The sequence below is a fragment of the Falco biarmicus genome, chromosome 4, assembly GCF_023638135.1.
Source record: "Falco biarmicus isolate bFalBia1 chromosome 4, bFalBia1.pri, whole genome shotgun sequence".
In the NCBI taxonomy this organism is placed as follows: domain Eukaryota; kingdom Metazoa; phylum Chordata; class Aves; order Falconiformes; family Falconidae; genus Falco; species Falco biarmicus.
Window position 1 is genome coordinate 82988502 of NC_079291.1, and position 23586 is coordinate 83012087.

Below are 23586 nucleotides of genomic sequence, written 5' to 3' on the forward strand. Positions count from 1 at the left end.
CTGCTGGTAAAGCGTCTCAACCACCTGGCATGGCCCTTGTTTTCAACACCAATGTGCTCCAGCAGATATTGCCAGAAAGAGCTGTTTCTTGCTCCAGTGAGAAACCTATTAAACTTTTTCTGTATGTTATCTTGTAGCTCTGTAATTCACTGGAATAATTTGGCTCAGGAAAGGGCTAACAGTTGCTTTCACAGAGCTGACCAAAGAGATCACTTGGAGCTGCTGCTGTTGCCTTGACTTTCTCAGATTAGAAAGTACCTGATCACACCTGGAAACCTCCTATTAGTACATACTGAATTTTCAATTCATCTGCCCTCATTTTCAGAGATGCCAAACACTGACAATATGCATTGTTACTTGAAAGTGCTCAGCACCTCTGGGGGGAAAAAAAAAAACCCATCCCAAAACCAAAAGTCAGCCATTCCTGAAAGCTTGATGTAGCAGAGGACCTAACATTTCCAATGATTAGTAAAAAGGACAAACAATGCTCCACGAAGTGTTTCAGACTGTGTACCTGCCAATGTAATTGATTAGCCGTTACTAGTTCACACAAGAAACAATTAAGGTTTGCCACAAAAATCTGCCAGATGTGACCTTTTGAAGTACAAGCGAGAAAAGGTTAATGAGATTCCTAAGAACTGGAGTTTAAGTTCTGGCACAATTAGTTGATGCCAGGATGGCGATGCCGTAAGACAGGGATACCGATGCCTCTCCAAAGGTCAGTGGTTCTACGCCGCTGTAGAAGATACCACAGCACACAAGTGAGTCCAGCAGAGGGGACCAGCACTGGAAAGAAGCAAGTATAGTTCCCATGGCTGTTATCACATGCTATACAGCAAAGAGGAATCTCTAACAGGTGTTGCCAACTCAACAGGGTTAACTATTTAATATTTATTTAATATTAATCATTAAAAAATTCTTGCTAAGCTTAAAATACATAAGCACAAACTCTAGCTGTGTCTCCCCTTCCACTTCCCATTAGTTCCAATGCCTAAGTCAGCTATGGAAATGCTACAGACGACTGAACTGGAAGTTTTATACAGGTTAATGTTCCACCAGCCTTCAATTCCTGGACAGACTTGGGAAGAATGATTCAGACCAGAACTGGAAAGGTGGGAGATACATAAAGATTACAGAACAAGATTTTATTGCATGGCAGCTGAAATTTCATGCAGTCCATGCTGTAATTTATTCAAAAAGCGGGTCTCTTGCAGAAAATTCTTTAATAAAGCAAAAAAGGTCACTCTAGACTCTGTTGAAAGATAAAACCCAAGAAGAACAGTATAACAAGTCAAGTTTTAATAGATTTATAAAATTCATATATACAAAACAGTAAACTAAGTCACCAAAGCTGTAAAATACACTTTTTACACATCACAATATAATTTTATCTAGTACACAGTTTTCATAAATTGAAACTATTACAGCAAGTAGCTGCTTCTATCATGGATGCTGTTTGGTGCTAGAAAGACACTTACGTGAGCAGTCTGGAACTGTGCTTTTACTTTATGCATTTTTTAACCTTCTTTTAGTTTGTCACGGTTTTTAAAGTACTTTCCTGTGAATTGTTAGAAAATTAAGGCTAAACTCAGGCCTTCCTTACCCAGTGCAGTGAACTCGTTTAAAAAAAAAGAGAATGATATTGCATAGTATGTGTGTTACAATGCATAGGCACCAGAGAGCAAGTAAATTGCAGAATAAAAGATAACATTAATTGGCTTCCTAGCTACATGATTGTGTCATGAAATAACTTTGTGTTTTCAGTTTGCTTTCATACATATTCATCCATAAACAAGACAATTCATCACAAGAGCAATAAATACTAGCTATTTTGTTAAGTGGAGTCTCCGGAAATACTTTTTAGCTTGTACCATCAATTCAGGCTCATTACACATTTGAGATAACAAAACCTGTACACCGGAAGAACACACATTATCTCATCATAAGAGAGTTAATGGCTTCAATACAAATGGGAGCTTGAACAGGTTTTCAAACCTCAATCCACCAACCATGCTTTCCAAGTCTCATGAGCTACCAAAAGATCATTTCTCTTCCACATTCCCCTTCTCCCTGCCATCTTTTCTCAACTTTTGTGCCCAACCACCTGCACATAAGCTCAGCACAAGAGATTGACAGGAAGTACTAGCAGAGAAGCAGTCAGTGTTATCCAAAAATCTATTCCTTCCCTCATAAGATGCTCTCTCAGGTCTTACTTATCAACAATTTTTACTCTCCATCTGTTGCAGTGTTTATTCAAATAATGGAAACAGTCTCCTACCTAGCCGTTCCCCTGGGATACTTCTCACACTCTGGTATCTTGAAGAAAGTTTAGGTAGTTGTTAGAAAGGAGTAAAATGCACTGTCTGGCCAGAGATTTGCATACTGTAATTTAGCAGAAATTGAGTTTTAGCACCCAGTTATGAACAGATGAAGAGAGATTTACAGCGGAAGGGTGTGCAGCTGCAGCATGGGCAGCCTTGCCAGCCTGCTGCTGTTAATTCACAGCCAATAGCTCTCTGGAGTCACTCAAAGCTTTTGGGGTCAACACAGATGGCATTTCACTTCAATAAAGTCAGTCTTCAAGCACCATCAGCTTTTGGGATCTGTCAAGAAAATAGCTCTCCTCTTCTGCTCCCTTCCAACATACTTTGGCTTTTTTACCAGAATGCCCACCTTGGAAGTCAGCACTGCTCTTTATTTCCTCTCCAACTGTGAATATTTTCACATTGGACAGAATGTATGACCTTCAGACATATGCCAAGAGCTGGGCTGTGATACAGTTCATCAAGCCAGGCACAGAACCACTAGCACTGACAATCTAGTACCTCCATACTCCCCACCCATTAACAAAACAAGCATATCGACACATAGATTAACTTCAACACTGCTTTCCAAATGCCATTAGAAAAAGATAAAAATGTCAAGAATCAAGCTAAACCATCCAACCACCAAGATGAGCAGAGATAGCATCACCTGGTGAGTAGAGCAGCGGTTTCAGCTCTAAATATCCTGGCTTTACTCACTTCCATCTATGTAAAAAAAGAATAGTGTTAAAACAAAGAAGTGCCCACTTCACAGCACAAAGCGGAGATCACCCCAGCTAATGACAAAACAGGTAATACTAAAAAGCACTAGGTCTTGTATTGTCTTGGCAATTACTTCCCCACTAGGCTAGACAGTCCTCACCCAGAAGTGTGTGGAGTTAATATTAATTCAGGCCAAGTCTGGTCCAGACCATGCCAGCCTTCCTGATCCGTAATGCATGCTCCCTAGAAATCTGTTAAAGACTCTTTTACTGAAGTAGGCACAGATGTTTTATAGTTGCTACTGAAACACCCTACCCACCACTTTGTGTTACAGAATTAGAGTGTACTGAGGTAAAGAGTTAACAGTGCTATATTAAAACCCCTGACTACACCATGTGATTTTATACTAGAAAAATGATATAGAAAAGAAGCTACTATTAAACTTATAAAAATCAACGTAGTTCTCGTCATGAGAGATCAGTGTTTGGCTTACATGACAAGCTGCGCTGTATGGAGGTGTTACTGCATATTGTGTTTGTGTCTCAAGCTGGCATGCACCAAACTGCCTATGAACCCGTAAGTACTCCTGAAAATTAGATGACACAAGCAAAGCTAAGTCAGGCATCAAAACTCCCTACTTGAAAATCAGAAGGGCCTTTTACAGAAATCCTGTAGTTCCATGCAGCAGAATCATTTTTTTCCAGGAGAACTAAAGAGGTACATACTTAGAAAATACTCTAAAATACGAAGTTAATATCCACAGACAGCCATCTAAAGGCAGCAAAGGGCTTGTTTTCTAAAGTTATATTCTCTGGAAGGTAGTTGCCTGTCACTAACAAAAGCTGCTAGTTTCTTCAGTGGTTCCATGTCTATTCTTTTAATTTCTTTAACTCTACTATTCTTTGCAGATTACAGTAACCAGGACTGGTGAATACCCAGGGGCATGGGGACATGGGAATGAAGGCGGGGGGATCACACACGGACAGGACAGGACACACTTTTTAAATGTGCCACCTTTCATACAAAAAACCCTACTATAGCTATCCTAGTGGAATTACACTTTTTTCTGCTGTGCCATACACAGATGAGCTCTTCCTGCTCCATTTCACTACACTTTTTTTGCCATTAGCTTCTCCACTCTGTCTGCTTGGCTGAGGTTCAGGCTTTAGTTGGCTCAGAAAGCCTGTGAACAGTCATCTTCAGGAGCTTCTTCATGCTTGTAACATGCCCGGTTCTAGGCTTTACACAGCAGTATTTCTTAAAAATGAATATGTTATCAAGTTAATAAGTCAAATAATCTATGCTGACATATTAAATAAAGTAAGATCAAGTGTTTTTATCAAACTGGAAGCATCTTTGAGTTGTAGTGTAGAGCTGAGGGGCCAGTAATTTACTTTCCATAATGGATATTAATTAATTTTCAACATTAAGAACTATTTAATTCCTTCAAAGTGACAACTCCCTATAAATATGTCACTTAGAAAACTATTCTTCCTTTTTAATTCTAATTCATCTGTCACTTTGTAATGCCATCTAAAAATTATTCAGAGAATGACATCACTGCAATCTGAAGGAATGGTACTGACTGATATGCTATATTAGCTTAAAGCCTGTTTTGAGGACAACAAATACAAAGCAGCATTTGATAAAGGACTCCCATTTAGGTTTTCTACTTAAATGGAACTGCAAGATTACATAAGTCTCTCTTGCAAGCGCTTCCTCTCTTTGTCCTTGGGAGAGACAACCTGTTTGCAACACCCCATCACTAGTCATTGACCTGTGGGTGTCAGAGGAGGGACAACAAAAGGCTGCCTTTTTTTTCTTTTTTAAAAAAAGTAGTTATTCAAGGTCTCCATCTGATTATCATCCTGCCTGTGACCCATTTCCTGACTAGCCAAATGAACAATAAGCCTATGAAGAAGAAGAAGAAGAAGAAGAAAATGTTATCTCCAGCTGTGTTTACCTGCAAAGTTCTCCAGGATGTCACTTAAAATAAAATTATCTGTTTGTTTCTTGTGGAAGGACTAAGCAACTGACCAAGCCTATCCTGAGATGTTTGTACAACCTAATCTACCTAAATTCTGCTTAGTAATTAACTGATTTACCATAAGATTTTCTGGCTTTATTATACAACAATATACCTTGACAAAACAAATAAACAAAATCCCCCTCAGCTGTGGCAAGAAGTGAAGTGTATTTTGCAGAGAAAGCTGCCACTTAAGTCCTTTTTACTCATGGGCCAGATTCTTTGCAAACTTGAGAAGTGCTTGACTTTTGCAAGAAGTTGTTCCTGATCTTGGGTTCCTGGTGTGAACCATCACTATCAAAGTTTGATGGAACACAGAGCCAAACTACTGATTTCCATCCGCAGATTACAGCATTGTGTTTAGGCCCATTTTATCAATAGAAAGAAGAAAGGCAATAATGGGCCTGAGGTGAGCAAACTGCTTCCCTAAACCTCTGATTTCGTGTGCAAAACTACCATATCATATAAAAAAAAGTTATATGCTTGAAGAGCTCAATATGAGATATCTCATTCTGTTTCGTTTTCAGGTGCAGATTTTAAGTTACTTAAAATATAAGTTGCATTATTAAGTCTGCTCAGAGCTTTAAATCCGTGAGGTTACTAAGGATACAAAACCATGGATGAGCATGAAGAGAAAAAGAGAACAGGAAATTCCATGCTATGCCTCCCAGGTAAAACTACAGTAGATTCAGACATAAAACTGAGGTAATTCTTGAGAAAGAAATACAGTTGAAAGGGAATGTTTAACTCATTTGAGAAAACAAGCATAATACTAGCCCATCTAGAAAATCTAGTGAAAGAATAAGGCTCACAGCAAACTAGGAAAAGTCAAGTCAACCTAGAAGTCAGATCAGCCCACAACTGCTTCTTCCTTCCTAGTGTCTTCTGTGAAGTGGAAACTACTACCTAGCTCCCCAAGAATACTTCAAAGCTTTGAATACAGTCTTTAGTCCTCAGCCAAACAAACGGACTAGCTTACAGGAACGCACTTTACGTGATGAGTAAACTTGTTCGCGTTACTGTGTTGAAACATTTACCTTTTCAAATGTAATAGTCTGAAGAGTTTCCCCCCATCTGAATATTAGTCACATAACATTTTCCCCCTTCAAGGTTAAAAATGAATAAATATTTAAACGACAGAGTTGGTCCTGGCAAAAATAAGACTTGTTACAAAGAAGCTAATTCCTGATTAAGTTTGCTCAAATTTAAGCTAGATTTTCCCATCTGCAAATTTTCAGTTGCTTCTTACCTTGACACTGTGCGCGCTACACGGCACTGAAATAGCCACATCTTTCCCACTCTGAAGCCTGCACAAGAAAGCCAAGAGACTGCTACATTAGCAAACTACCCAAAAATACCGATATGAACATCTGCAAGCTTCAGAGGGGAAGAAAGATTCCAGATTTTATCCAAATTAACATGAAAGGACAACGGAACAGGACTTTTTTTGACCACATTTCCCATGGGATTACCAGCTGAAGTAAAATGTTGCTTGTTTTGACATGCCATTACAGGCTCAAAGGGGATATGAACTCCAGGGAATCTGCTGACCTTCTACGGGTACAAACAGCCCTTCAGGTTTTATTCTTGGATAAAAGTCTATGACAAAAATTGCAGTAAACAGTAAACTATGTTTGAAAATTACCTAATGGAGAGCACTACAATGTTGATATAAAAGGCAGATCTTCAGTTTGTCCATGTACCCCACTGTAGAAGTAAAGATCCGATATATCTGTACACAAAAAAGGCACCTGACAGTTAGTTGCACAGATTGAGAGAGCTAGGAAATTAACAGTTCATATCAACATTATTTATAGCCTCTTGCAATTTTACACACAAACCATTGCCCAAAATGGGCAACTCCAAACTTGAGTGTACTCAGAATTACATGTGCATTACTATAGGCTAAAGATCCCATTAAGACACAGATTAAAGGCTAATTTTACAGCAAGGTCTTGCTGTCCAAATACATCAGTGCAGCTGTAAAACTGGGATCTCTAGGGTGTTCAGTCTTCCTATAAGGTCAGCTGTTGGGAACTAATCAAGCAGCTGCTGTACTACCAAACCTTTGCTTAAGAGTTTAATCAGCTTTCAAACTTTTGAATGTAGATAAAGCCCTGTCACGCAAGATACTGAACCTTCACAAACACTGCCAACTGTGGGTGTGAGAACAGTGCTGGATTTCCATGAAGTACATCTCACTTGAGCACCCACTGTGCAGATAGATGGTCAGGTGCTCTAGCACAAGCTGCTTCACCAAGGAAATCCGTTTCCCCATGATGTAATACCCTTCACACATAGTGCAAAATAAACCCTTCTCTGTATCAGTGAGGCCCAAACTTCCCATCCAGTTTACTCCAACATGGGTTTCCTTATACAGTTTTAGACTTTTGCCTCAGGAGACTCATGCAAAACTTTCAGACAAGAGCTGTGCATCAACCTTGATAAGTGGATTCCAGACCATTGGCAAAGCTGAACATGCACACAAGATCTGGGTATATCCCTAAGGGTTAAGACTGGAACTTCCACTAATGTTCTCCAACGCAGCTGCCAATCTCATTACATTTAGATTTGTTTGATTGATTCAGCACCTCCAAACTACAAAAAAAAGGCAGTTTGCATAACTAGCATCTCTGAAAAATGAGCACATTCATTTAAAACAACGCATCTTCCATACATGGGTTGTCAGAGATTTCTTTTTTCTAAGAAGGCAGAAGGTGGTTGTGTTATTCAGCATTCCAAACTAGGTACGGAACCTACAACGGCCATGTTTCAGTAGTGTTTCTAGTCCAAATGATTCAGTAGCTAACATCAACATTTGACTCCTTCGGCCTATAGCTCCTCTGTTTGGACTGGCTAGTTTACAGCATTCCTGAGCCAAGTAATTAGCATGGGTCCTACACCACATGCAAGGGCCATAAAGAAAGAATAAAAACTTTGATCTAACCCTCCAGCAAATTTTAACAGAACATGGGCTGCTCTCCTTCACTGCAACATAATATCCTTCAGATTCTCTTGAAGGATCGTGTCCTTCACAGCATGAAACACAAAGCGAATGTTTTCAGTGTCTATGGCAGTGGTGAAGTGATGGAAGAGCGGCTTACTACGGTTTCTCCTCTTTCTGTCAAAGCACTGCACCAGATAACGTTGAACATCTTCTAGCCTGTGAGGGTCACCTTTGAAGTCCGAGAAATACTTCTTAATGCTGACAGTCTTTACCTTCTCTACAAGAAGATCCATCTTGTTGAGGAATAGAATAATGGAAACATTAAAGAAAAGCTTGTTATTGACTATTGTCTCAAAGATATTCATGGACTCCACAAGTCTATTTGTGCGCCTGTCTTCCATGAGAACCTGATCATATTCACTGGAGGAGACCATAAACAAAATTGAAGTTATTCCATCAAAGCACTGGAACCACTTTTGACGCTGAGATCTCTGTCCACCTACATCCACCATCTTGAAAGGTATTTTTTTAATGATGAAATCATGCTCTACTATCCCCTTTGTGGCTTTTCTAGCCAGCAAAATATCTTGTTTGCTGGGGAAATAATTCTGTAAAAGAAAGAAGAAAAGTGTCAACAAAAGTCCTTCAAAATGCTGGCTAATGCCAGTATTAAAGTAACAGGAGAAATCAATAGGAACCATGATTTTTTTAATCATCAAGTGAAAAACGAATACTCAACTTGAGAATAATGAACTGTTGACCATTTATCTGAGCACACTGATAAACAGCTACAGAAGATCCTGAGACATATGAGAATAAAAATATAGGACTAATGCACTTGTTCACATTTTTACCTTTCAAGCCTCATTTTCAGGCTGAAATGTATTTTTTCCACTATGAAATTCTTAGCTACACTGTTATCACCATTTAGGTAGCGTTCAGTAAAGCAGATCACCAAGTCATCCCTAAAAGTGGTGGTTTTTTTTGGTTTGTTTTTTTTTTTTTTTCTCCTTTTTTTTGAAATGTAGTTTTTCATAGTTCATTACTCTTACAAAGGATGTATTGCAAACTTTAGTGGAAATAATTCTTCTGGGTTCACACTCCATGACCAGTGGGAACAGCAACATGTTCTATCACAGGTTCTGGCCCAGCCTACCCTACCACTGTAGGAAAATTTGCTCTTCAGAAGCTTATCACTGCTACTCTTTGGATCTCCTGAAGGATGTTTTCATTACAGATTTTGAATCTCACAGGTGCTAGTGATTTTTTTTTTTTTTTAATTTGGTAAGGCTTCATTCTGCTCCCTTTAAGTAGCACCAACCATCAGATCATCACAGAAAGTGAATGATATCCAGAGACTGTGTAAAAGGACAGGTAAAAAAAAAAAGTGTGCATGCATACAACTTCCATAAACAGTATTTGTTATCTTGTCAAAAAAGATTAAGCAAATACTAAGCTTCAGGTTTTTTACTCTTTCTATTTACTACTTCTAGAGAGAGAACACTGAAGTTATTAATACATTATTATTTAATAAAACCCTCACAAACTAAAAAGCATTAATTATAGCACATCCAGGCTTCTATTATCTTTTTCAGCTCTTTTGGTTCAGAAAGCAAAAGGTATGTCTTACCAGCTGACCAATCCGATCCAGGTTATCCAGGAAGTATTTCACCGATTCACCCTGTGGAAAAGGAAAGAGATGGGAACTAAGCTTGTTTCTAGGACAGCAAATCCAACTGAACTGTATCACCTTTTCACTTTCCAACATGCACTGAGGTCTAACAGAGCAGTATCCCAGGTGGAAGCTTGGACAACATCCCGATACGCTTCAGGAGCTGGAACAGCAGAAGTACAATATAGCCTAATTCACGTAAACTGCTGATCATGAAGTAGAGCTGCCATAATATACTACTGACATGTAGGTAAGGTAGTATTTCTTCTAAAAGCAATTCTGTCTTAGTTCTAGAAAAATCAAAGTTGATTAGAGATCTGAATAAATGCTCAAATTATCTAGTAAATCTTTACAATAAAAGGGAAGTATTACTGAAGTCAGTCCTTTGGTTTAAAGAATTAGGCTTTTTCCCTTTGTATGACAAACACCATTAACTGACACTGGGTGGGAGCAAAAATTAAGCACATTTGTAAGAAACCAACGTATTTTGTTCAAAATTTGTAACAATGAGCAAGACCATATCCTAGACTGGTTGGCATATCTTTAGAAAAAGGAAAGATTTAAGTCATCCACAATTTGTGATAATTTAAGCTAGACTTGTTTGTCAAAGAAAGGAAAGGAACGTTCTGAAGAGAATCTTCTAGAGATTGTTTCCCTTTTAGGCTCAAGAGTTATAATAATGGATTTGCTAATTTCATGCAAAATCCTTCAGCAGTTATATTGAGAAGAACATAGGCAATGTTTAGAAAGAAAATTTATTCATGTTCTGAAAATGGGCAAGGGAAGTTTTGTGAGGGTTTCCATTGTGGTGTTTGTTTGGGTTTTTTTGTGTTTGCTTTTTTTTTTTTTTTTTTTTTTTAAACAAGCTTCCCAGCTTCCCCATGTATCACACTCAAATCAAGTGCCACTTCACACTTGTCGACAGAAGCAGCCCTGCACATACTTTTTAGAAGTAATAAAACTGTTTCCACATAGATGCAAACTTTACTTCTGGAGTAAAACTATCTTTGGCAGAAGTCCATTCTCCTTCAAACACTTCCCTTTCTTCAGATTAAGATGATCTGTTCAGTAAGAAAGTGTTCCTTGTTGTTTAGGACATGTGTTTTGCAGTTGTATCCATGTCATAAGAACGGTAAAATGGTAAATCTTGCTGTCTTTTAATAATATTAGGCATCAAAAGACATTACATACATCACAGATCAGGGCTGTGTCAGTAATGACCAAGCTGACAGTAGGTACCTTCACCAAGTCACTAATTCAGAATGAGAACACTCCCAAAATACCATCTCAGATTTCAACAGCAATATAAATTCTTAAACCATATGTTCTCCTCTACACCATAGGCTTGAGACAGCAGAATAGAATTATTCTCCTCCAGTGCAACTGTGAACAGATGGCAACACAACAGTTCACTCTGAAAAATCAGACTGGAGGTCTGAGGATTCAGTGTACTGTACAAGTACATACTTTCAGCATAAGGTATAGACAAAAAGGAGCTGTAGTTTATTATTCCTTAACATTTTAAACTGGAAGTGTCTTTTCTTAAAGGAGAAAGAACAATTTGCAAAAACCAACCATGTACTGCAGAAGATTTACAGTGGATTGCTAGCAGAAAAAATTGCTTTTGGGGGGTGGGGGGGAGGTATCCAAAGAACAATTGCTCTAAGAACTTCCTTACAATCATGAATTTTCATAAGGTGAAAGTAATTTCCTGTATTTTTTGGCACTCTGTTGGATCAGAAGAGATATCGCAGACCACATGAATAAGACAAAAGGTCTTCCTGTACAGCATTAGTCATATTTAGGAGATGGAAGAACACAAAAAGAAAAGGTTCCTGAAGCTACAAAAAACCATTCGCCACCTATTGTGTTTTGTCCTACACAATGCCTTTAGATGTACAATGATGCTGCAAACTGGCTGTCTCTGATACAACTTGTTCCTATTTTCTAACCAGCTGCTTTACGTGTCCTTGCCTTGTCCATACACCCTCCCACGCTGAGAGCAGGAAACAGCTGTACAGATGTAAACTGCTGGAACACACAGTGGGTTTACCTGATTTACAGCTTCTACCTCCCGTTTCCTGCCCCACGCATCAATTAGTTTAACATTTTGCGCATTTATAAGAAGGTTAGAAAATAACCCGATTAATTAAAAAAATATACATTCATTTCTGGAGTGATTTAGGGAGACTAGACTTCTCTAGTTTCTTATACAGCTCTTCAGAACACTGCAATTGTGCCAAATAATTCCGGGAAATTTTAAGCAGCAATTGCAAAACACTTGGATAGCTGGGTAATCAAGTCAGGTTGCTGGAACAGGTGTGAACACCATATGCATGGTCTGACAGATCTGAAGATGTCTGAATATTCTCCTCTAGCACAGAATTCAAAGACATCCAGTACTTAAGTCAGAATATCTGTTTCCAGTCAAAACAACAAATCCCCAACAAGCTCCAGAGAGTCTGAAGTTAAGAAAAGCTCAAATCATTAAAGCACACAAAACTGAAGGGAGGAGAAAAAAAAAAAAACCCCAAACCCAAGAAAATCCCCAAACCCATAAACCAACCCAAACCCACACCACGTGCTCAACCTCCCCTACTTTACCAATCATTCCCTGATCCTGTGTTATGACCCATGGAAGTGAAGTGCGGATTCAGTTCCTGTTCCAAAAGACTTCAAGTAACCTTGCTCTACAACTTACTCCGATTCATAGAAAACTTGGTTGCTTCTGGGAGACTTGTAGGGTATTTCAGTTCATAGAGCAGGCAGCACAGAACAGCTGCAGACAGCACCAACTGACCTGATGAATAACTTGTAATGTATTTAAATAAGGAAAATATGGAAACTCCAGGTGTTAGGACTGTTTTGTATTAGTATTTTTAATCAGAACAATTGTATTAACTGAACACTACTTCATCTTTTGATTTTTTCCTTGTCATCCAGGGTAGATAAATAGCAATATTAATTAGATCTAGAAGTCAAATTTATTTAGCTTTATATCAAGCTGCACTTGACTGCAATTTTGAATTCCATTGATAAATAATTATTTATGCAAAGCTAGCTCATGCTTTGGGTATTATACACACATACAAACAAATATACATATTTGTGTGTGTATATATATATGTATGCATATAAAAATACACACATGCAAAGAGTTTATTAATTGTCCATCAAGGTAGGTTTTCTATTGAAGGCGAATTATTATCAAAAAGTATTAGCTTGCCCCTCTCATGCTGAACTATTTTTTCTCTTGAAGACACTGGCCATAAATGAAGTGCTGTGGCATTTTCAAAGCAAGTTCTTAACGTTTCTCCAATGTCATTTAGCATTCAACTATATTCAGAAGCTGGCTTAGTACTTCACATGCTCTCCTTTTCCAGATTTTAGCCAGTTATTTCTGCTTCACTAGCAAGACTTCCTATGGAAGTGGCAGCAAGTATTTGCAATTGATTCATCAGATACCAAAAATATCTTCATGCAGACTGACAACTTCAATGGCACTATTTTAATAGTTCTAGTGAAAAAAAAATTAAACCACTTATTTTGTACATTGCAATCTATTTTGAACTATGCTTGCAAGCAGCAAAATAGAAATGAAAGCCAAAGTTATTTATACTATATTTAAATATCTAAAGATAATCACATCATGGTGTGTTCACTTAAATAAAAAAGGTCCAGGTCAGATGTGTCAATCTTTTACAGACTGGTGTGTCAAGAAAAACTGTGGTAGCTCAAAAAACTTCCTCAGATCAACTATATACACAGAAGATTGTTGAGCTTCTGTATTTTCAGATTTAAATAGACTCAAATCTTCTATTTCCCTGTTAGTACACTATTTCCATTTAAAAAAATATTTTAACAAGATTAATAAATAATATTCTTAAGGTCTGAAGGACATTGTTTCATTCCAACCATCACAGTACTTGGATACAAAGCTCCACTCTGTCACAGTCACAGCAAAAGTATGTCAGTGAAGCATGTCTGTACTGACATTATTTTTTATTTTTAACTAACAGTCTATTAGTATATTTCACATTTGAAAGTTGTATCAACAAAGCCTGAGATGACCATCATTTTTTTTTCCACCCTCCATGCTAATAAATCAAGATGTCGAAATGCTGTCTTCCATCCATGCCCATGTTTTCCAGGACAGTGGTGGGGGAGTGAAGAGTGACCTCCGAGTTATGAATTTTACACAATTCAGCTACTCCTTTTTAGTACACCAGAACATAGTATAGACCATTAGTCTTCCTTAACTTCTTGTTCATCACACCAGAGTTACCACAAACGGTTGGATGACTCATTCTCTCACTGCTAATCTCTCCTCCCTCTGCAATACATATCCTCTGAGTAACAGTTTTGCCAACTGGGACCAAGTGAAGGAATAAGAGATGCTGTTCCCATTGTTCATTAGGATGAGTCACTGCACATCTGGGAACTGGGAGAATCAAGAAACACAAGCAGAAGGTCTAAAATGAGCCCACAAGTTCCACAATGCAGCAACACTGCTAGATTATTTTTTTAGATTTTTTTTTAAACTGCCTTATCTGCAGTATAAAGTTTGGTGAAGACAGAGAAAACAGCACAATTTGCTTAAAAACTCACTAGTGGAAGAGAAAGGAAGGAAAAGTAACATGTGAACATATACTCTTGCTTCCCAAAATAGTGCTCTAAAACTCTTCTTTTACATGACAGATTATTTTGAACACAGCATTCTCAAGGGGCAAAACCCACAAAATTAAGAAGTTTTTATTCTATATATTTTGTACTATATGAATGTCATCTTAACATTAGCTCCAAATAAGTCACCATAAAAATAGCTAATTGAATTTAATGTCTCTGTCCCTTCAGGCTAGGTTCATAGCACATAAGAAATCTCCACACAGGAATATTGTAACAAATTTGGCATCACTTCCTTTGCCATTGATAGCCTTGTTGCAAAAAGCAAGCAGAAAACACTCGGGCAGAGTTCCCAAGCAATATTCATTTCATGAAAATAATGCACAACAGATTGTATGTAGATTGCTTTAAAATATCCACAGAAACTCAGTAATAAGAAATGTTCCGCAAGGCTAGAATTTATCAACTTGTCACTTTAACCCTCAGACAGTTATTCAAAGTGACAGTTGGTCAAATCATAAATGACAGTGAAACATCCTATTGTGCAGTTCCCTCAAAGACAGGCTCATTTCAAACTTTTCCTTCTGAAAAGCAGTCCCTCTAAATTCTGCTCTGAACTAAAAGACTTGAAAGGGGACCCTCTGTTCCAAATTGGCTTTTTTCCTTTCCTTGTCCCAAGGCCTTTTTGACATAACATTAATTCAGCCCTTCCTGATCATTCTGTCTCTAGCTGCTAAATTTAGAGTGCACAATTTAAGGTAGACCTATCAGTCTTGGCTTGTTTCAGATGATGAATTAAACCACACAGGAAGGAAATGTTATACTTTAAGGAAGCATGTAACAAATCTAACAAGATTCCCACAAATACAGCAAAACATGTGGAGGAACGGATGCTGTAACTACCTACCACAAACTGCAGCTGAATCTGCAAGGTGAAAGCAACAGTGACGTGAACAGATGAACAGCAGTGTTTGTATCCTACTTTCCATTCAGGACTTCTACAACATTCAGCACCAGGGCTAAGAAACTCAGAGAAAATCCAGGAGACCCCATGAAAGAAATGTGGGAATTTCCCAGCCTTTACCCTCTGAGATCTCAGATACATGAGTGGGATGGACTCAAAGCATTCATACCCAATTTTATCCAAAGCAGGCCTTTATATAAGGTACCAGTCCATTAGGACTGCCAGAGATAACGTAATGACAGAATGCAACACTAACGCTAACTTGCAAGTGAAATCATTGTTTTTCAGACAACTACTGAGATCTCATTTCTTTCAAGTTTCCTGGGATGTCAATCACCTGTTGACTGTAAGAGGTTTGAATGTTACCATTTCAGATGTTTCATAAAAGCAAGATATTCAAACCAGAGGCCCAAGGGAAAAGCAAGGTTACAAGCACAGAAATAGGATAAAATATCCAGGAGACTAGCATTTGAGAATGTTGGAGACATTAGATCAGGCAAGTTTTTGGGTGTTGAGATTAAAAATGAGATTAGAACCCAAAACCTCACCAGCAAAGAGGAAATGCTTTCCTTAGTGAGACCTACTGGATACAACAAGCAGGTTAACATCCTGTCACCATAACACATGCATCCTTTGGAAGTGAGCATGCCGACCCAGCTCTGTGTCCCTCACCCTGGTTTTTGTCCAAGGAGAATAGCAGTCCTTTACAAACCCTGAAGTCCCAGGGTTAAAATTCTCATGAGGGGCAACCATAAACAAACACCACCTCTCCAAGCCTGCAGGCTCTTCTAACAGATTACTTCCAAATCTGCACTTCTATTCAGCCTCACTGGTAACAGGACATGGATTTACTACAGCCAAAAGCGTGTTCTCTTCTTTGTGACAGCTCATGAATGAAGTATTATTTCACAAGGAGATAAGCAAGTCTGTGCTTGTTAGGAATTCACTCAGAAGGATGCTGAAGTAACCTAAATTGTCCCGAAATGCTGATGCCCGTTCTACACCATAATTCTGTTCTACAGATATTCCACATCCTGTCTGGGCACTAAAATTTATTGACTCAAGACAAACATTTTTCATTCAGTCACCAGCTTCAAGGCAGAGACTAACCACTTCTCTGTGTTTAAGCCATACAGAATTCTAACTATCAAATCTCTCTAGTGTTATTTAACTTCCTCCTTAACAACAGACTGAGCTACTGGCTCCCATCCAGCAACTCCAGTGCTTATCCAAGTTGCTGCTATCTGTACCCTACAAACATACCAACTACAAAAAAGTATCATTTAGTTCTAAGCTTCTTCTAAAAACTACCTCTTCTTTCTACTGCCCAGTCACACAGAGTAGGTATCAGATGTTAAAGTTCAAAAATATTATAAAAATTCATTATTTCTAAGCTCAGTATAAACAGGCAATGCAAAAACCTGTTTGTCCAAGTCAGGATGGCTTTCTATAAACTCATCCTACATGACACACCAGCCAAACTGTATGCTTTACAGCACACAGATAAAAATATAAGTGATAAATATTTATTTAATTTTTCCTAAAAGGTCTAGGCTAATCTGAGCTCCCACATCAGTGATAAAATTTGTGGATCCCCGTGACAGAATGAAATACTAGCCTTACAGCTAAGAAACTCTCTTAACAGGAGTAGAGTTCTTGTGGTGAAGGGCAACGCCTACATGTGATAGCTTTTCCCAGCAATTAAATATAGCAACACATTCCCAAAGAAAGGAAAAAAAAAAAAAAGGAAAGTTGCAAGGAAAAAGAAAAGTTACATTTTTTCCCTGAAATTCTAGGTGTTTCTACATCAACAGGATGTAGATGAGAAATGACTTGATGCTATGTTAACAAGTCGGTCCATTTGTCTCAAATATGTACACTAGCAACAGTGCCTCAAGGAGGAAAGGAATTTTCTGTTCAAAGACTAAGGCAGGCTCATCCCACACTGTAAGCTTCAAGAAACATTAACAAGAATTTCTGCTGTTTTGATTTTACTCCTACTTACTCTGTCTTCATCACTGCTATTCTTGCTTCACAGATTTGCAGTAACTGGAAGAAAAGCAAGTGCAAACAGCAGAGAAAACAGTACTGGCCACAAACAAAACAAAGATGCACAGTGCAATACAAAAGGGTTAAATTATAGCTTTTGCTTAAAAAAATTAATAAAAATCCTTAACCAGATAGACTTCCACATTAGCTACAGTGATTTAGCATTTCCTAGCCCTCACTGACTAGCAGCTAGCAAGATTCAGGTAGATGCAAGGAGATATATACTCAATTCATGTGGAAGAATCAATAAAAAAAGTCTGATTACTGTATCCAACATCAGCAGTGTGCCCAGCTCACACACCCATCCTGACACGAGTCGACGACAGACCTAGTCATAAGCATCCCACGAAAGGATTCCTTCCTGTTTCCCTGCCAACTGTCTAAGCAAATACATTGTCTAAAATTGCTGCCAGAACCCTTTCATCTCAAATACCGGAGGTTCTCTGTGAAGTCGAAAGAACGCATGCCAGCTCAACTTCTCATTCCAAGCACAGTCAGCTAAAACGCAGCACAAGAGAAGGCAACTGAAAGCAGCAGTCTTGCCACTGTTAAAAGAAAGTTCCAAGCTGTAAATGGAAGGATGGATCCAAGATTCTGGCCAATTGCTAACAAATTATCCCATTTATTCTCAGTGGGCAGCTGCCATGAAAAAATGGGCACTTCGAACTAACACATCAGAATTTAGAAGCAACTGGATGTCTTTACAAGTCACCAGGACCAGTGCACAATCACTTTATTATGTGACCCTAGTCCCATGCTTTGTTTTCAGCAGCTCAGTATGCAAACCTGAAACTTGCTTTGTTTACAGAAGACATCTGCAGAACTAGAATAGACATTGACAAAAAAACCCAAACCAAACAAACTTTACTTTATGAATCAATCTAGTCAGCAGTGCTGACTATCTGATCAAGACTGAATCACAAGTTTACCAGTGAGTTTCCCTTTCAAATCTTATCAGATCAAGGGATGGGAAACAAGTGTCTTAGATCCTGTGGGCTGAAAAAACAGCTAACACCAGACATGAGAGAATGTTGAGCTCGGACTTTTCCATGGCAGGTGGCCAGCTGGAAAGCTAAGTAACTTCAATGCATTTACAATAGGCATAACCTTGAGTATCTCACAGAACCATGCTTCCTACTCCACTTCTGCAACAAATGCTTTGGTGCAGCGTCCTAACGCTCCACTTTGTGTGGAGACATCAGCTCTGACACGTCTTACTTAAATTTCTCTATGTATGCTGCTAAAAGGTGACTGTAAGAATTGGAAAGTATCATTTATCCCCCACACTTAGTTAAAAAATTCTTTCAAAAAAGTATTTCTCATTTTGTCTATCTACACAACCAAGAAATTTCTAGACGTGAGCAGACTATAATGATGGTCTTGCAAGATTCAGAAAGCTGCTCGGTATTTGAAAGCTAGGTTTTAGGTGGAAATCACACTAAGGTGAAAAGCCAGTTAAGTCTTAAATAGCACACGAGTGCAACTAACAGTTTGATTCCTATAAAACCAAGTGTATGGGTAGTAGGGAGCAGAAAAAGAAAAAATTCAACCTTGCTTACATTAGTCTGAAGATTTTCACCATGCCCATTACCTCAGTACTCAGCAGGCTCACTACACAGAACACAAGGCTTGCAAGTCTGAGTGACTCAAGCCAGTTTCCAGTCTGATTTTCAAAACACACTTGCCCTAGAAAAAACTCACTCCTTTTTTAATAACAGCTTGGGCTTTATTAATTCTAAGAGACTGACCAACTTTGAACTATGAAGTGCACCATTTCTGTCAGCTTTTAAATTCTCAAATCAGTGGAATTTCATCATGTATACTAGGTTGCTCTCAGCACTGAGAAGCCACTCACATCTCATGTTCGCCCACTTACACAGAGATTGGTATTGCCTGCTACAAAGTCTGACCTTTACATGCACCTGTAAATCCGCTGGATCACTAGTGATCGAGCTGTCTCATGTCATATGCCAAAAGCATTTATTTCATTGGTTGAGTACAGCTGCACTTGGGGTCTGTGAGAGAGGGTTTCACCGAAGAAGTGACCTCATCTCTTCTGCTTCACTGCCAGTGGCAACACCACATGCTGAGTCCAGCACATGAGTGACAATGAACCTCAAACAACCTTTGGTGATCTGAAATCAACTTCAGTTTCCACTCACAATCAAGTCAAGTTTTCTCTGTGATCTGATTTAGTCATTATCTCAAAACAATTTTTATTTATTCACATCCAGTCACAACAAATCAATTATTCCAAATACTCTCACCCCTACTGAAGGTTGTTTAAGCATGACAAGGGGAAGGTCTTCCAAATTTGCACTTAAACCTTAGCGCTATTGACACTTTAGCGTGAAGATTTCAAGTAACCTACACTTCTTTTTATTCCTTTGCAGAATTTGTTCTCTTTCAAAACATTCAAGATTCTTTTCCTGCATTTTTCATTTCAATCCATTCCATCACACAACTCACATCGTTACTTTCACTTACAAAACCAAAATTGGAATGGATTTACCTAAGCTGAAAGTTAAAGCTTGTTCAGGTATTGATTCGCTAAAGGATCAAACATCCCCGATTGAAGACTCACAAGGTGAGATGGGATTGGTAACTGCATGAACAGTAGCAGTATTTATGTGCAACTCCATCCTATTTTCATATACACCTACAGCCAAGTCCTTTGACACGGTCCTCAATCTTTATAAAGCTATTATCTTAAAGCTCAGGCTTATTAGAAATGACTTACCATGGAGGAAAATAAGCCCACAAGTAATGCTGAAGTCTTGTATCAAATGGAAAGTTTTATTTTTAATCACCCTCATGTGCAACTGTTTTATAATTTATAAATTAAGCACTATAAGCATCTGAAAACAAATCTAAAGATGAAATAAGTGATTTGAAATAAGTGACTTGGATTCTATTCTTAAGGCTTCATCTACACATGTAAATTAATCAAGCCACAGTGGAAACTGAAGTGGGTTTAACGAACTTCTACAAGCTCTGGAGCAGACCAGCCTGTAAAAAAAAAATATTAAAAAAATATTCCTTATTAAAGCCCCACTCACATCCTACTGAGCTGCAGAGAGGGAAACAGTCCAGCCACGCGGACAGCCATCTGACCTCCTTGCAACCTAGAATGCATGTGCTGGACTGGCAGAAAGACAACAGAAAAACAGTACGTAGTAGGGTCGTTCTTCTGCCTCCTGGCCACATCTAACATCACTACTGATCCAGTACTGTACTCTGACCAAACTGAAACTAGATGGATCAAAGTCTTAAATATGCATAATTCAGAGATGGAATTAAATGGGAAAGAGTTCCATCAATAACCCACTATTTTTTCAGTTTGAGATTTTACTGAGTTTTCCAAAGTAGAATTAAGTGAGTATCAAGGAAAGCAAGTCAAATTAAGAGGCTTTGGGGGTGGGGTGGAGAGCAGACCTTCTAAGGACAAACACCAACAGTTTGTTCGGGAGTAAAGCCAAGTGAAGCACAAGTCTGCCACAGTCTGAACTGCAGGAATCTGTGTTGTATACAGAGGAGACATTTGAAAGGTGTCAGTAAATTACTTCTCGGAGAAACATGTTTTCCACTTTCTCAAACAGAAAATCTTGCATGATGTTTCCAAGAAGTTTTCCTCCCCTCCCCCAAATACTAGAGTCAATAATAGAGCAAAACAGGTTTACTCCACAGAGCTGCTTTAAGCACAGCTGCAAACTAATGAGAAGGTGCAGACCATGCTGCCTGCTGCCTTCGTAAGATAAAGCCTTCCCAGCTAGGGCAGGTTCAGGAAAAGGAACACTAGAGTACTGAGCTAACCTTACCGTCTGCTTTGAGGAGAGAGCCTAACAGCTCTGCTCTTTCCATTAGTGTTCCATTACCAGCTGGTTGGTTTGTGGCAGTGTGGAACCTCCAGAGATTTTCTGTAACAGTATCATGTTCAGATGCATCCTTAAGTCACCTATCTATGAAAACCTCCGCTGCTGCACAGCTATCATTTCACATAAACTCAGAAGTAAAATACTGTGTTTCTTCCCTCCCTCTGCTCACCTCCTCCTCCTCTACACTCCTCCTCTACACTCAATACCTGTGAAATGGAGCCTTCACTTTGAACAGTATGCAAACGCTTCAGTCACTCTAATAACTTGGAACACAATCATTTCAAAAACTAAACAGCATCCTCAAGGTACAGGAATCTAATTTTCGCATCAGGAAAGATTTATGGAGGTAAGGAACCATTGCTTGGATGAAAAATCAGCAAGATAAAGACACTGCCATCGTTCCTTGGCAAGCACTAAGTGATCACTTGCATTGCCAGCTGCTTGTTCCTTCACCAGCACCACAAGCACGTCACTACCTTGGCTGTGCCTACAATCAGTCATAGGGTTGCACTCTGCCTCAGATGAAATTTGCAATTTACAGCAGAGCTCCCCAAAAAATAGTTGTGCCAACATAAGCAAGACCATAATGCAAAGCAGAACTCCTTAAACCACCATTTCCTATTGCTCACCGTGATTACTCTATCACAGAACCACAGCCCAATTTAAGCTCTCTGCTTGCACAACACATTGAGCAAAACACTCAAAGTTTTAAGTCACAGCAGGCTTGTCAGGGAGACAGCAGAAGAAAAGTAGGTTAAATATGATGACAATCTTTTCAATAAGTCATTGCAACAGGATCAAGATTTGGATGGCTAGTAGAATACAACTTGGCCAACTGGGCAAGCTATTACCTATCCTACCTGCATTTTTCTTTTCAGCTTTCTGCCAGGTCCTGTCCTCTAAAGAACGTAGGCTCCTTAAACACAATTCACTGCCAGTGTGACAAGTTAAGAACAACTTCAAGCGTCTGTTCTCTTTAAGTATAAAAATCCAGCAGATAGGCCAGTAAGATCTCATAAAAACAGACCTAGTTTTGAATGTTTTGCCTACTTGTTCATCTGTGCTTGTTACTTGTTCTTGATCATACATAGCTTACTGTAAACTAGGATATTCAGGAAAGCTTGAAAGCATTCATTACCCATTATCCTATTAAATTCAGTGGCCCCTTTGAAAAATCCAAGCCTTAGCCTCTTACTGTTATTCCTCAAGGGAGTATTTTAGAGAATTTTGAAGGACACCGAGATCACCCTTGCTCACTGTTCTAATTCTACGTGGAGAGGACAAGGTCTGGTACCTATATGAAAGCACACTGAATTACTACAGAGAACATACAAACAGAGGTGCAGAAGGCTGACTTTTAAAACTGGAACTTTCTGAAGTGCATTGTCAGCACTGCTTTTCTGAGCACAGAGTGAGCCATGTCAGGGAGATCGGCTTAACAAAACCATTCACCTCTTCTTTTGCAGCGTGGTGTGTCCCACCCCAGTCTCTCCCTGCCCCCAATTTCCTAAACCCAGCCACAGAGTCAGAAAACTGCTAATATAGCACAGAGCAAGTAGCTGGAGCCCTCTTTTCTTCTACACAGCTAAGCCAGTCCTTGTTTAATCCTGAAGTAGCACATATAGCTTTAATACACCAAAACCTTCAAAAAGCCTTATGATGGTAACACAAACATAAAAAGTCTCCATTTCAGCTGTATCTTTGAGACCGAAGGGTTGAAACGAGGCTGGGAAGTGGACCCCTTCCACTAAAAACAACGTTCTTTGCTTCTTTTAAGTCAGATAAGTATTAACATATACATTTCTGCATACTGCAGGTATTTTGTTGCAACTAGAATACAAGTTGTCCTCATGCTACCACAGTTTTACCCTATGCATATTACTTAATATATGAGCTCTCCCTTGCTTCCACCGAATTTCAGTAGGAACTCTTTGTTAGACTCCCTTAGTCATACAAAAATACCTTTAAATGTAGTTAACTTGCTCCAATTTCTAGAATACATTCTCATCACCAGGAATCTCCATGGAGATACAGTTGGCAATTTTGAAGTCTCTTGAATTATTGAAATCCATTAGAAACTTTCTGAACATGAAGTTAAACAGTAAAATCAAAAGCTAAAGGCTGCTCACTGGGTAGGATCTGTCTCTGCTCAGAACTTCCCTGCACACTAGAAAGGGATAAAGAGATTACTCCAGTGGTTTTAGCTGCAGTTGGGTACTGGCTCAGACAGCCTGAACTGAAAGTTTCCTTCCTTGTTTCTCACAGCATGTGCCAGCATTTCTTGATGGGAATGCAAAGATTAATTACAGCTGTACTTGCTCTGAACAAATCCTTATATTCAATACAGTCCTGCAAGATTTAGAGTAGCACTAATTAGGGCTTAGAACAACAATTCTGCAAAGAC

The 23586-nt window shown here is 38.8% G+C and overlaps 1 protein-coding gene across 1 annotated transcript in view; it reads right to left on the minus strand.

Moving 5' to 3' along the window:
• Positions 1-1277: 1277 nt before the first annotated feature.
• Positions 1278-23586, minus strand: part of GNA12 (G protein subunit alpha 12) — a 44405-nt gene continuing 22096 nt past the window's right edge. Inside the window, exons 3-4 of the mRNA XM_056334303.1 lie at positions 9630-9680; positions 1278-8607 (exon numbers count right to left, since the gene is read on the minus strand). Coding sequence (XP_056190278.1) covers positions 8038-8607; positions 9630-9680 — 621 coding nt within the window. The 3' untranslated portion in view covers positions 1278-8037. The remainder of the gene's footprint in view (positions 8608-9629; positions 9681-23586) is intronic.